The 14,309-nt window shown below is 56.4% G+C and overlaps 1 protein-coding gene across 1 annotated transcript in view; it reads right to left on the reverse strand.

Annotated features, from left to right (window-relative positions):
- Positions 1–14,309, reverse strand: part of MYOM2 (myomesin 2) — a 74,050-nt gene that overhangs the window by 33,354 nt on the left and 26,387 nt on the right. The window contains exons 12-15 of the mRNA XM_081268988.1: positions 13,318–13,517; positions 12,676–12,729; positions 8,003–8,130; positions 5,492–5,675 (exon numbers count right to left, since the gene is read on the reverse strand). Of these exons, the coding sequence (XP_081125114.1) occupies positions 5,492–5,675; positions 8,003–8,130; positions 12,676–12,729; positions 13,318–13,517 (566 nt within the window). The remainder of the gene's footprint in view (positions 1–5,491; positions 5,676–8,002; positions 8,131–12,675; positions 12,730–13,317; positions 13,518–14,309) is intronic.

A 14,309-nucleotide genomic window follows, 5' to 3' on the forward strand; every position in this document is an offset into this window, starting at 1 on the left:
CCACTGCAGGGGACAGAGGGTCAGGACACAGGAGTTGAAGGGGCCACTGCAGGGGACAGAGGGTCAGGACACAGGAGTTGAAGGGGACACTGCAGGGGGACAGAGGGTCAGGACACAGGAGTTGAAGGGGCCACTGCAGGGGGACAGAAGGTCAGGACACAGGAGTTGAAGGGGCCACTGCAGGGGACAGAGGGTCAGGACACAGGAGTTGAAGGGGCCACTGCAGGGGACAGAGGGTCAGGACACAGGAGTTGAAGGGGACACTGCAGGGGGACAGAGGGTCAGGACACAGGAGTTGAAGGGGCCACTGCAGGGGGACAGAGGGTCAGCACACAGGAGTTGAAGGGGCCACTGCAGGGGACAGAGGGTCAGGACACAGGAGTTGAAGGGGCCACTGCAGGGGACAGAGGGTCAGGACATAGGAGTTGAAGGGGCCACTGCAGGGGGACAGAGGGTCAGCACACAGGAGATGAAGGGGCCACTGCAGGGGGACAGAGGGTCAGCACACAGGAGTTGAAGGGGCCACTGCAGGGGACAGAGGGTCAGGACACAGGAGTTGAAGGGGCCACTGCAGGGGACAGAGGGTCAGGACACAGGAGTTGAAGGGGCCACTGCAGGGGACAGAGGGTCAGGACACAGGAGTTGAAGGGGCCACTGCAGGGGGACAGAGGGTCAGCACACAGGAGTTGAAGGGGCCACTGCAGGGGACAGAGGGTCAGGACACAGGAGTTGAAGGGGCCACTGCAGGGGACAGAGGGTCAGGACACAGGAGTTGAAGGGGCCACTGCAGGGGGACAGAGGGTCAGCACACAGGAGTTGAAGGGGCCACTGCAGGGGACAGAGGGTCAGGACACAGGAGTTGAAGGGGCCACTGCAGGGGACAGAGGGTCAGGACACAGGAGTTGAAGGGGCCACTGCAGGGGACAGAGGGTCAGGACACAGGAGTTGAAGGGGCCACTGCAGGGGGACAGAGGGTCAGCACACAGGAGTTGAAGGGGCCACTGCAGGGGACAGAGGGTCAGGACACAGGAGTTGAAGGGGCCACTGCAGGGGGACAGAGGGTCAGCACACAGGAGTTGAAGGGGCCACTGCAGGGGGACAGAGGGTCAGGACACAGGAGTTGAAGGGTCACTGCAGGGGGACAGAGGGTCAGGACACAGGAGTTGAAGGGGCCACTGCAGGGGACAGAGGGTCAGGACACAGGAGTTGAAGGGGCCACTGCAGGGGGACAGAGGGTCAGCACACAGGAGTTGAAGGGGACACTGCAGGGGAACAGAGGGTCAGGACACAGGAGTTGAAGGGGCCACTGCAGGGGACAGAGGGTCAGCACACAGGAGTTGAAGGGGACACTGCAGGGGGACAGAGGGTCAGCACACAGGAGTTGAAGGGGCCACTGCAGGGACAGAGGGTCAGGACACAGGAGTTGAAGGGGCCACTGCAGGGGACAGAGGGTCAGCACACAGGAGTTGAAGGGGCCACTGCAGGGGACAGAGGGTCAGGACACAGGAGTTGAAGGGGCCACTGCAGGGGACAGAGGGTCAGCACACAGGAGTTGAAGGGGCCACTGCAGGGGACAGAGGGTCAGGACACAGGAGTTGAAGGGGCCACTACAGGGAACAGAGGGTCAGCACACAGGAGTTGAAGGGGCCACTGCAGGGGACAGAGGGTCAGGACACAGGAGTTGAAGGGGCCACTGCAGGGGGACAGAGGGTCAGCACACAGGAGTTGAAGGGGACACTGCAGGGAACAGAGGGTCAGCACACAGGAGTTGAAGGGGCCACTGCAGGGGACAGAGGGTCAGGACACAGGAGTTGAAGGGGCCACTGCAGGGGACAGAGGGTCAGGACACAGGAGTTGAAGGGGACACTGCAGGGGGACAGAGGGTCAGGACACAGGAGTTGAAGGGGCCACTGCAGGGGAACAGAGGGTCAGGACACAGGAGTTGAAGGGGCCACTGCAGGGGACAGAGGGTCAGGACACAGGAGTTGAAGGGGCCACTGCAGGGGGACAGAGGGTCAGGACACAGGAGTTGAAGGGGCCACTGCAGGGGGACAGAGGGTCAGGACACAGGAGTTGAAGGGGCCACTGCAGGGGACAGAGGGTCAGGACACAGGAGTTGAAGGGGCCACTGCAGAGGACAGAGGGTCAGGACACAGGAGTTGAAGGGGCCACTGCAGGGGACAGAGGGTCAGGACACAGGAGTTGAAGGGGCCACTGCAGGGGACAGAGGGTCAGGACACAGGAGTTGAAGGGGCCACTGCAGGGGGACAGAGGGTCAGGACACAGGAGTTGAAGGGGCCACTGCAGGGGACAGAGGGTCAGGACACAGGAGTTGAAGGGGCCACTGCAGGGGACAGAGGGTCAGGACACAGGAGTTGAAGGGGCCACTGCAGGGGGACAGAGGGTCAGGACACAGGAGTTGAAGGGGCCACTGCAGGGACAGAGGGTCAGGACACAGGAGTTGAAGGGGCCACTGCAGGGGACAGAGGGTCAGGACACAGGAGTTGAAGGGGCCACTGCAGGGGACAGAGGGTCAGGACACAGGAGTTGAAGGGGCCACTGCAGGGGGACAGAGGGTCAGGACACAGGAGTTGAAGGGGCCACTGCAGGGACAGAGGGTCAGGACACAGGAGTTGAAGGGGCCACTGCAGGGGACAGAGGGTCAGCACACAGGAGTTGAAGGGACCACTGCAGGGGACAGAGGGTCAGGACACAGGAGTTGAAGGGGACACTGCAGGGGACAGAGGGTCAGCACACAGGAGTTGAAGGGGATCACTGCAGGGGACAGAGGGTCAGGACACAGGAGTTGAAGGGGCCACTGCAGGGACAGAGGGTCAGGACACAGGAGTTGAAGGGGCCACTGCAGGGGGACAGAGGGTCAGGACACAGGAGTTGAAGGGGCCACTGCAGGGGACAGAGGGTCAGGACACAGGAGTTGAAGGGGACACTGCAGGGGACAGAGGGTCAGGACACAGGAGTTGAAGGGGCCACTGCAGGGGGACAGAGGGTCAGGACACAGGAGTTGAAGGGGCCACTGCAGGGGGACAGAGGGTCAGGACACAGGAGTTGAAGGGGCCACTGCAGGGGACAGAGGGTCAGGACACAGGAGTTGAAGGGGCCACTGCAGGGGGACAGAGGGTCAGGACACAGGAGTTGAAGGGGCCACTGCAGGGGGACAGAGGGTCAGGACACAGGAGTTGAAGGGGCCACTGCAGGGGGACAGAGGGTCAGGACACAGGAGTTGAAGGGGCCACTGCAGGGGGACAGAGGGTCAGGACACAGGAGTTGAAGGGGCCACTGCAGGGGACAGAGGGTCAGGACACAGGAGTTGAAGGGGCCACTGCAGGGGAACAGAGGGTCAGGACACAGGAGTTGAAGGGGCCACTGCAGGGGACAGAGGGTCAGGACACAGGAGTTGAAGGGACCACTGCAGGGGACAGAGGGTCAGCACACAGGAGTTGAAGGGACCACTGCAGGGGACAGAGGGTCAGCACACAGGAGTTGAAGGGACCACTGCAGGGGACAGAGGGTCAGCACACAGGAGTTGAAGGGCCACTGCAGGGGGACAGAGGGTCAGGACACAGGAGTTGAAGGGACCACTGCAGGGGACAGAGGGTCAGCACACAGGAGTTGAAGGGACCACTGCAGGGGACAGAGGGTCAGGACACAGGAGTTGAAGGGCCACTGCAGGGGGACAGAGGGTCAGGACACAGGAGTTGAAGGGACCACTGCAGGGGACAGAGGGTCAGCACACAGGAGTTGAAGGGACCACTGCAGGGGACAGAGGGTCAGCACACAGGAGTTGAAGGGGCCACTGCAGGGGACAGAGGGTCAGGACACAGGAGTTGAAGGGACCACTGCAGGGGACAGAGGGTCAGCACACAGGAGTTGAAGGGACCACTGCAGGGGACAGAGGGTCAGCACACAGGAGTTGAAGGGCCACTGCAGGGGGACAGAGGGTCAGGACACAGGAGTTGAAGGGTCACTGCAGGGGGACAGAGGGTCAGGACACAGGAGTTGAAGGGGCCACTGCAGGGGACAGAGGGTCAGCACACAGGAGTTGAAGGGACCACTGCAGAGGACAGAGGGTCAGGACACAGGAGTTGAAGGGCCACTGCAGGGGACAGAGGGTCAGCACACAGGAGTTGAAGGGCCACTGCAGGGGGACAGAGGGTCAGCACACAGGAGTTGAAGGGCCACTGCTGGGGGACAGAGGGTCAGGACACAGGAGTTGAAGGGACCACTGCAGAGGACAGAGGGTCAGGACACAGGAGTTGAAGGGGCCACTGCAGGTGGACAGAGGGTCAGCACACAGGAGTTGAAGGGGCCACTGCAGGGGGACAGAGGGTCAGCACACAGGAGTTGAAGGGGCCACTGCAGGGGGACAGAGGGTCAGCACACAGGTGTTGCCGCAGAGAGCTGGGCTTTTCCCCAGGGAATGGGGAGCTGGTGGGAGCTGCAGGTGGAACGTGGACAAGGAGCCAGGGAGATGGGGCTGCAGGGTGCTCTCCCCACACCCCACATGATCCCCCAAAAGGAACTGTCATCACAAGTCCACAGATAGATCACGGGAAGGACAGATTCGCCTGGCTGGGCAAGGCTGCTTTCCAAACGCAAGTCACACCGTCTAAGCAAATCGGGTGCCTGGAGGAAAGGCAGCCAGAATCAAATCAGTCTGACCCTCTGACCTTCTCCCCCCTGCCAGGCCCCCGTGGGCCACGGCCACTAGCATTTCAGCCCTTGGTGTCACCAACATCCCTAGAACCAGTTAGCTCACCACCTCAGCCACACGCCCCCGTGTTGCCACTTACTGTCACTTTCTGTGTGTGCCAATAAGCCAAACAGGCTGGGCTGCTTCTGCAAGGTGGCAGGAGTGTCAAGCCTGTGGGTCTGGACTTGAGCCCTAGAAGCCTGAGTAACTGAACCAGGGCATCCAAGACCTGGGGCAGCTGCGACCCCACTCCCCACACAGCCTCCCCGCCTTGTTCATTTAGTATCTGCCTTCCCACAAAATATGGCTTGAAGCGGGGAGGAGACACCTGGGCCAGAGTGGGAATCCTAAGCCAGCTCTCGTGGGAGGCCCAGGGGTAGGGAGGCCTCCTGCTAGCTGCTGGGCTTCAGCGTGGTCTTCGAGTCAAACGTCCCAAGGTTCACATTTGAAAGCTTCCAAGAGGGTCTTCCAAGCCACACGGTCAAGAGGCTGAACCATGCTGAGGGCTGGACCCTGGCCTGAACCCACTGTCGGCCCCTTTGCTGATTTCATGGAGACAAGACAGAACTTTGGAGGACTGTTGAGAACTGACCAGAACCTGGTGAGTTGAGTTGAGGATGCAGCTCAGTGGTTCAGTGCCACTGGGTTCAGTCCCTGCCCTACTGGTAAAATGTGCCCGCCCTGTGGTGCACACGACACTAGGGACTTCTTCCACTGGTCTCCAAGGTCACCTTGCTGCTGGCCTGTCCCCTAGCCTGGCTGCTCACCATGACCACTTACCAATGGCATCCTGTGCTTGGATGGGGGGCGTTATTTCCGATGGATCGCTCAGGCCATGCTTGTTGGCTGACAGAACGCGGAACACATACGACTTTCCCTCTGCAAGGTCAAAGACCGCGTACCGAGGGGACCTCACGGCCGTCTGGGCATTGACACGCTGCCAGCTGCCACTCCCAACCACAGACTGCAGAGGGAAGGGCAGAATTAAACCAGAGACCCCGGGAGGGCAAAGGAAGACAGCATCCAGCTGCCACAGCATGGCATCCCGCACAGAGGACCACAAGAGGTGCCCGTCCTGCACAGAGGACATTGGGAGCCTCTGTCCCACACAGGGGACAACAGGACTCGTTTGCTAATTATATGAAAGGGGTGCCAATTTGGAGAAGTGGGTAAGAAATTGCCCAGGTTGGAAATTTTATTAATAAACATTATTCTGTTAAAGTGAAGGAATTTTAGGAGCATAAAGGAATCAATACGCAGGTTGCAATTCCCATAAAACGGAAGGGCCTGTATATAATTAAAGGTACGTTAGGAGAATATTCACGGAACCCCACTGTCGCTTGGTGGCTCACACTGCAGTTAAGGTTCTTACCCTGATGCAGCTGCCTAGAGGGTGCTGGTGTGATGGGCCTGAGACCCGAGCTGTGAGCGCAGCCAGGTGTGTGTGTACGAAGAGCCTGTGGCCACCTGCATGGTGGTGTGAAGGTCTCTAACCGATGACAGGGTCCTGCCATCTTGTATAGCACCAGAGGCCTGTGTGTGACGTGCCACACATAAAAGGCCGTGAGGCAGGCTGCCAACACGACCCTCGGGTGATACCACTGTTTCACCTCTTGGAACCATGGTGAGGGAACGTCACCAGGGCTCCCGAGTCTCCACATTTCTGTACTGCATAGGTAATGTGTCTCCTTGGTCACGGCTTCCAAATCTCTATTAAATGTCCTGCGATTTTTCCCTCCAGCGGGAAACTGCCTTCTGAAGGTAGGGTGCCCGGGATGGGGTGCATGTGGGCCTGCTGAAGCCTGTAGGAAGAGCAGGTGTTTCGGGAGCAGCCACCGCCCTGGGAGTGACATTCACCTGAAAAGGGGAAATCGCCTCTCGGTTTGGCAGAAGTAAAAGTCATTTTTTGAAATCTTGCCGTCCTGGGGATGGAACCCGGGCGTGCTCTACCACTTACTCATCTCCAGTCCTTTTTTATTTTGAGTCAGGGTCTCCCTAAATCGCACAGGTGGCCTTGAACCTGCAATCTGCCTGCCTCAGCCTTCAAGTCCCTGGGATTACAGGTGTGCACTGCCACAGCTTTCAGGAAGGTTTTGTGGAGCCAGCTGCTTGAGGGAGGCCCCCTGAGGCCCTGAGGACTGCCCCGTGGCTCTCGCCGGATGGTGGAGGGAGGCACCTCTCCTGTCGGAGGAGGTGAACGCGGGGAGGCAGGGGCCTGGGAGCTCCCACCCATCACTCCTAGTCTGCACGTCCTTGCCTCTGCCAGTAAGAACCAAGGCCCCGACTCCCTGGCCCAAAGGTGGACCCTCCTCCTAAAACGTGTCCGCAGGTTCTTGGTACTGCACGGGCAGAAGGAGAGCAGGGCCGTGTGGGGAGGAGGTGCCTCCACCAGGGATAGGCCACGAGTGGGTGCCCTGTGTGCTTCTGTGGTGCCAACAGCACCTGCTCATGCAGAGTAAGTAGCACTGCCCAGGCGGCTGGCCTGCTGGCCAGTGGGGGCCGGGTGTCGCCAGGCACAGTCTGATACTTCGCTCCTCTCCATCCACCTCCTCACGGAGCTGTGTGGTGTGCCACATGCTCACACTGAGAGTTACGCCCACATTGCTTGTGCACACCATGCACTGAGCTCTACGTTGAGCAAATCACAAAACCTTAGCTGCAGGGTTTGTAGGACTTGACAGTGTTGTTCAACCATAGCCCACAACCCAACAGTGGGTCTCCAGATCAGTCAAGTGCCGCAGCCTGAGTTGCCAATGCAACAGAAGAGGCTGATTGAGAAGGCCTACTGCATCCAGGGCACCTGTGCCTGTGTACCGCGGCCCCCGCATGTGGGCATCCTGGGCTGCAGTGCACTCTGCCTTCTCTAAGTGTGTCCCCGTAATCAAAGCCTCAGTCACTGGCCTGATCCTTAGCCTAAGCCTGCTCCACCAGGTGGTTCCCTCTAAGACCACCACCCAGTGGGCACAGGCTGGTGCACAGGCCTGAGCAGGGCCATCTGCATTTCTCAGGACCTGCAGCACTGGGGGCTGGAGGAAGTCTGCAGATCCCTCGGGCTCAGCTGGGCACGGAAACCAGAGAGGAGAGCCGCAGCTCTGCTTGCACTGGGTGGCAAAGCCCAGGCAGGACCCCTTCCCCTGGAGCCAGGTCCCACTCCAAGACACTCCGCACAGTCACAACTCTGCCCCCCATTATCCCTGTGAGTATCTGTGGAGACCAGTGGGACCCAGCCCTTCTGTCAAGCACAGCAAAGGGACAGCATGAGGTCTGCTGGCCGGGGTCTGAAGAGATTACCTTCTCAATGAAATACATTAAGGGCTCCTTGCCCCGGGGAGTGGGCGGGTCCCAGCTGAGGACCACGTAAGTTCTGCTGATCTCGGAGGCGTGCACATTGGAGGGAGGGCCTGGGATCTGAACGTCACCTGCAGGAGAAAGGAACTGCATGAACCTTGTGAACACCAACCCCAGGCTTCCTGGGCACAGCCCGGTGGTGCAGCCTGGGCCCTGCTGCTGTCACAGAGCCATCGGGAAGGCCAACAACCCAGGGCTACAGTTTCAGAGCCGGAGCATGAGGCACCTTAGAGATAGTCCAGCTACTTTTCTCTCTGATTTACAAGAGTATCATCCGAAAGCTGGAAGGGGAAAGGATTTGCGAGAAAGGAATCAGTGTTTCCCCAGCACCAGCTCCCCCACCCCACTGGAACGTGTGCAGGAAGACCGCCACCTGCATCTGCCCCGGGCAGCTGTGGACACCGTGCTGGAGCTAACAACCCTCCCCGATGCTTTCCTCCCCTGTGCCCTCCAAGCACTCGACTCACAAGTCAGCTCCTGACACACCTGCTTCTCCCCTCACCCACGGGGTCTGTGCACATTCGCAAGGACCCTGAGCCACGCCTGTGTGCTTGAGCTTCTACAGGGACATTAACAAGCAGATGACCAGGACAGAGTATCTGCAGCCAGAGACATCCGGCACGCCTCCCTTCTGATCTCATTTTTTAAAAACGAGGTGAGGTGTTAGAGATCTATACTGGAATTTATAAGAGATTCTTGAAGGGCGGAGGCTTTCCAGACTTGTGGCCCCTTTAATTGTGAAATAAAATCTTGTGAGCTTCCAGTTAGATTAGCACATAATTAGAATGGTTGAACTGTCCCCAGGACCTCTCTGTGCCCTTCACAATATCCAATTGCTCCCCTGGGACCCGGCTGCAGGCGAGGAATTGAACAGCCACATGGAAACAGCACAAAACAAGATTGGGTTTCATTTCATGAGCACAGTGCCCTTTAGACGAGTGCAGGTCCGATCTAGGATCATTCTGGTGAGTGGGTTGAATTACAAATAGGAGTCAGCGTGTCCCAGGAGAGTGCAGCAGCAGAGGCAGAGGAGTGGAGTGGGGGACCCTGGCTGGCCTCCCTAAGCCCACACATGTCCACACTCAGAGATCCCAGCTAGGGGGGAGACACGGGAACCCCACGCTGAGCTCCCAAAGATGAATCTTGGAAATTTTAGTAGCTCCCAAGAAGAGAGGGGAAGACAAAGCTGACCAGCAGGTGTGGGGGCAGAGGCAGAGGCACAGCCAGAGAAAGTGGAATGAGAAATGCCTTGTCTGACTCCAAGGCAAGGAAAAAGAACCAGGTCCTGGTGAGAGGAGGCCCCCGCGGGGTGAGACTCCTGAGTCACCCAGGAGGCAAAAGCACATGCCTCCCAGCAGCTAGTCAGCAACGCTGCCCTTGGCCTCTGCTTCCTATCAGAAGGCCTCCCTGGAGCCCGGTCCTGGCACCAGGGCAGTACAGGAGACACTGGGAGAAGATATAGATTGCTTAGCTCCTCCCACACGCTGGGATTGTGCTTTCAGGAGAAAGTGGTTTTGCAAACTAAAAAAAAAAAAAAATGTATACACATACATATTTAAACACTTATTTACACACATACATATCTACCACTATGTGTGCATTACTACACGTGTGTGTATACGCACTGCATACTTTATATGTGTGTGTATGCGTAGAGGTTTCATCCGGGTGCTGCTTAGAAAAGCCTCCACAGCCATCATCTTAGACATGGAGCAAGATTACAGTGGATTTCAGACAGGAGTCAGCGTGTTCCACGTCAGAATGCAAAAATGGAGCCCGGATCTTTCCAGAGCCCACAACCATCATAGCTGAACTGAACTCCAAGCCTGGGTCTTCGGAGTCCAAATCCCAAGTTTTGTTCCATCAACCTGAGCACACCATGACCACCCAGGAGACATTTCTCAGCTACAGAAACCTGAGGTTGAACTGGAATCTGTAGAACCCAGAATTCAAGAGGACGCCCAGCCAGGAAGGCCCATGGCAGAACCCAGAGTGAACTGCTGCCAGGCACTTGAGCTTCACACAGCCGAGTCCAGGGCAGTTCACTTGACGCTGGGAAGCCCATTAGTAGAACATAGACAATCTGACTTCCTTCTGCAGGAGCCAGCCCTGGCCTTCCCAAAGGGTAGTTGCAGACATACTGGACAAGGTGGACGATATCAAGGAAGGAGCGTTCATTCTCACCTCGGGCCTGAAGGGGATACCGACCAACTGAGACCAAAATGATCAGGGAGCAGCCCACAGCAGCCAGGCAGCCGTTCTCCGCGAACAGAGGGACCTCACTAAAGGGAATGGCTACAGCCATGTTTTAAAATCAGCTTATGTGAAGGAAAGACAAGAGTAGAAAAGGAGCTCCCAGGCAGCAAATGCTCGGACCCAGGTGAGTTGCTTAGAAACACTGTAGAGCTTCCTCGCTGAGGACCTTTTAGTTAGGGGAGGTACCCTTGTTTAGGTGACCACAGGGAGCAGACAAGTGGTCCAGCTCCTATGGCCAAGCCAGAGCCTTCCACCTGGCTGGCTTCAGACCACGGCAGCCGCCTGTTCCCTGTCCTGGGCTGGCAAAGCCCCTTCCCTGTGAGGCTGAACTGTGGCCAGTGTCAATGTCCCAGGAGGTCAGCCCTCATCTAAGGGTCCTGGCCTCTGCCTCCATGGCCAGCTGTGTAAACAGAGCCTTGGAAATGTCCCCAGGGCATGGACAAAGCACTACCCCACCCACGAGTTCGCAGAGGAGGAGGGCAGCCCAGGAGCTGCCCACCCACTGCACAGGAGAAGCTGTCCTTGAAGCTTTGCTCCAGGCACACGGGCCTCTGAGGGCTGGCCCCGCCTTGCACACCAGCACTTAGCGTCCACAGATAAGAGTTGTTCCACCAAGAGGCATAGCTAGAAAGGTCCCTGCCCCCAAAAGACTCGTCAGTCTGTGTCACTTCCTGTCTCCACTGCTCATCACAAGGACCTTTACGCAGAGAGGATCTCATCGTGTTAGTGACGTGTATGAAGCCAGTCACACCTTCCCCCTGTGCTGTGTTGTCTGAATTCCTAGGTGTCCGCCCTGGAGGGCAGACTGCATCTCTCCCCTGACCCCATCTCCCCTGAGGTAGAACTGCCCTTCCTTGGGCACCCCAGAACCCCTCATCCTTCAGGGCTGGCCTGCGGCCAGGAAATCTCTCCAGTGTAGCCCGGAGTCGTTTCTCCATCGCGCAAGCCTCTGTATTCTAACCACCAAAGCAAGGTAGAGCGTGACTGTGCACTGGGCGCGGTGCTGGCTGGGGGAAGGAGACTGGGAGTCGGGAGTCAGCCTGCACAGGACACTGCCTTCTGTTCCTATTTATGGAGCACCCCTGCTGGTGTCTAAGGTCCTGGAGTGGAGGTGTCCCAGGGCTCGGGTGCTGCCTCGGCACCTGTGCACAGCCTCGAGGGCATTCCTCAGCACCTGACTTCCCTTGTGGGCAGCCGAGACACACCTTCACCCTGGGCCCTAGAAAGGAATCTTTCCAGGGCATAAGAAACAAAGCAGGCACACTGGGGAGGCTGCACACGTCAAACACGGAAGCAAATCAGCAAAACCCAGATGTGCGGCTGTCTCAGGGAAGAAGCTCTTCCAACATTGCCCTGTGGGAGTTGATGAAGAAGAGATAAGAAGTACCTCTCTGGGCCAGTGGCTCCAGGTTGATCCGGAACCTCACCTCCTGCGCTCTGTGGTGTGATTACTAACACTGGAACCTCTTTAGCTACTCTTTCTAGCTGCCTCTGAGAGGGTATCGATGAGAAGTGTTCACAATATTAAACATAAGGAGAAGCCTCAGGGTCATACACAATTACATATAAGAGGAAAGGAGGGGTAAGAGAAAAATAATACAAGTGAAGAAATGATTTACAGTAGAGGGGGTAGAGAGAGAAAAGGGGAGGGGAGGGGAGGGGAGGGGAAGGGGGATAGTAGAGAATAGGATAGACAGCAGAATACATCAGTCACTAGAATGGCAATATGTAAATCAATGGAAGTGTAACTGATGTGACACAGCAATCTGTATACCGGGTAAAAATGGGAGTTCATAACCCACTTGAATCAAATTGTGAAATATGATATATTAAGAACTTTGTAATGTTTTGAACGACCAACAATAAATTTAAAAAAAATAATAAAAATAAATAAAGAAAGAAATATAAGGAGAGACAGGAACTTTCCAACCGAACATCATTCCACGGAAAAGACGCAGTCCATTTGAGTTTAAATGTTAGGAGTGAAATTTTTGCTTTAAAAAAAGGTAAATAAGAAACTTCTATTAACAGAGTTCTAAGACAGGACCCAGTTCTAAGACTGACCCAGGCCAGTGCCATCGAATCTCAGGCTTAGTTTGCTCTCCCTTCGTGGTCCCCAGAAGCATGCTCTGAGAGCCCAGCTGAACAGGCCACCGCAGCCCTCACCTCTTGCTCCTCAAACTGCCTCACTTGCCTGTTTTAACATCTGTGGTTCTTAAGCCTGGAGACTCAACCTGCAGTTTCCTTCCCACTTGGAAAGACTGTGCCCATCGTGCGAACGTCTTGACCTCCATGTCTCTAAGCAGCATCCTAAACCACGGGGCAGGCACAGCGAAACCAAGTGCCCCGGAGTTGCTCACCTTCAAGGTCGTCCTTGTAGATCACGATCTCTTTCTCTCCCTCCAGGTGAATTGCTGCAGAGAGAAACGGTGATGCTGAGCTGGCACCCAAGGGTGCCTAAAAGAGTTGGCAGCCCTGATGCAGAGCAAGGTTTGAGCCACTCTGCATCTGCCTGCAACACAGCCAGTCCCCGGGAACAGGCGGAGACGGTGTTCTGGAAGGTTCCTGGCCATTTTAGCACCTCTCAGCTCCTCACAGTGGACCCAAAGAACCTGGCAGGTAAGGAAAGTACCCTGGCTTGATTAAAGCCACAATTAAGGGTCCAAGGCCGTTAAGGAGAGGAAACTGTATCCCATGAAGCGAAGACTCAGATACAGGGCAGTTTGGCTTCAAGGCCCTGCGCCCCATTATGTGCTGTGATATGTCATCTGTGGACTGAGAAGGGATTCCAGGGCAGAGCTCCATGACAGGAAGCACTGGTTGGAAAGTGTAGATGTCAGCCTGGCTGCCCACATTCTGCAGGACCCTGACAGAGACATGGGGACCGGAGTACATCCCGGAACGCTCGGCTCTTAGCAGCATTCCCGAGGCTCACACATGGAGGGTCCAAGGGAAAGGACAAATCACCCAGTCGTCCTTTAACTTAAATGTCCCCAGCCTACCTTGTAACCTTCTGAGGTCAGCAGGGTCAAGAGCAGCCACAGCGTCGGAGACCCGGGAAGGTCTGCTGACGCCTGCGCTGTTGACGGCCCTCACGCGGAACACGTAAGACCGTCCTTCGAAAAGTCCCGTCACGGGGTACTTGCAGATCTTCACTGGGGCGTCATTGCACTGAACCCAGTTGTTAGTTCCCACTTCACATCTTCAAATAAAAACAGGGGGAAAGTAGAAAACAACACTCACAGACAACTACCAAATATTCACAGGCGAATCCTCACATTTCAGTTGTTCCTGGAGAGTCCCACAGGGCAAAATCCATGCCGTGAAAATACAGATTTCCACAAACAGAAGAATAACAAACTGGAAGACAGCGCTACTCAGGAAATGCAGTATCTTTCTCTACGTCTTTATAAATACCTCCTACAGCAGATAGGTATCATATCCAGATAGACAGAAGATAGAAAAGTTACTGAGTCTTCACACTTTACAGCTTCAGATCATCCTGCCTTCAAACACATTTGCATACAATAGCCGCAAGCAGTTATTGCAGCTCTAACCTCCATAGTTCTTTTCCCAATTTGTGTGCCAAAGCAGCCCCTTTCCCTCAGTGCCCCCACATGCACCTTCTCCAGCTGAGCCAGGGGACAGATTCTCCTAGGACGCTGACTTGCAGTACACTGAATAACATTAAGATATCTCTGTCCAGAAATACCTGGAAATAAGTTCTGACCAGAGCCTGGAATGCAGGAAAGGTTAGCCCCCATTTCTCAGTGGTCAAGAAATCTAAGTATAAAAGCTTCGTGTTAAATGCCCATGAGAACGTCAGCCTGAGGGTGCATTCATGTCAGGAGAAACCGACTCCCTTCCCCGCTACCCAGGTCAGACAGAAGGTTCTCCGATCCATGCACCCTGGCCTGTGCCAGCCAGAGTCCTGCATGGTCAGCCCTGGGGTCTGCAGGAGACTGACTCAGCACACAACCAGCAGGCCCATGGT

This window comes from Spermophilus citellus (assembly GCF_964194105.1).
Source record: "Spermophilus citellus genome assembly, chromosome: 16".
Taxonomy (NCBI): domain Eukaryota; kingdom Metazoa; phylum Chordata; class Mammalia; order Rodentia; family Sciuridae; genus Spermophilus; species Spermophilus citellus.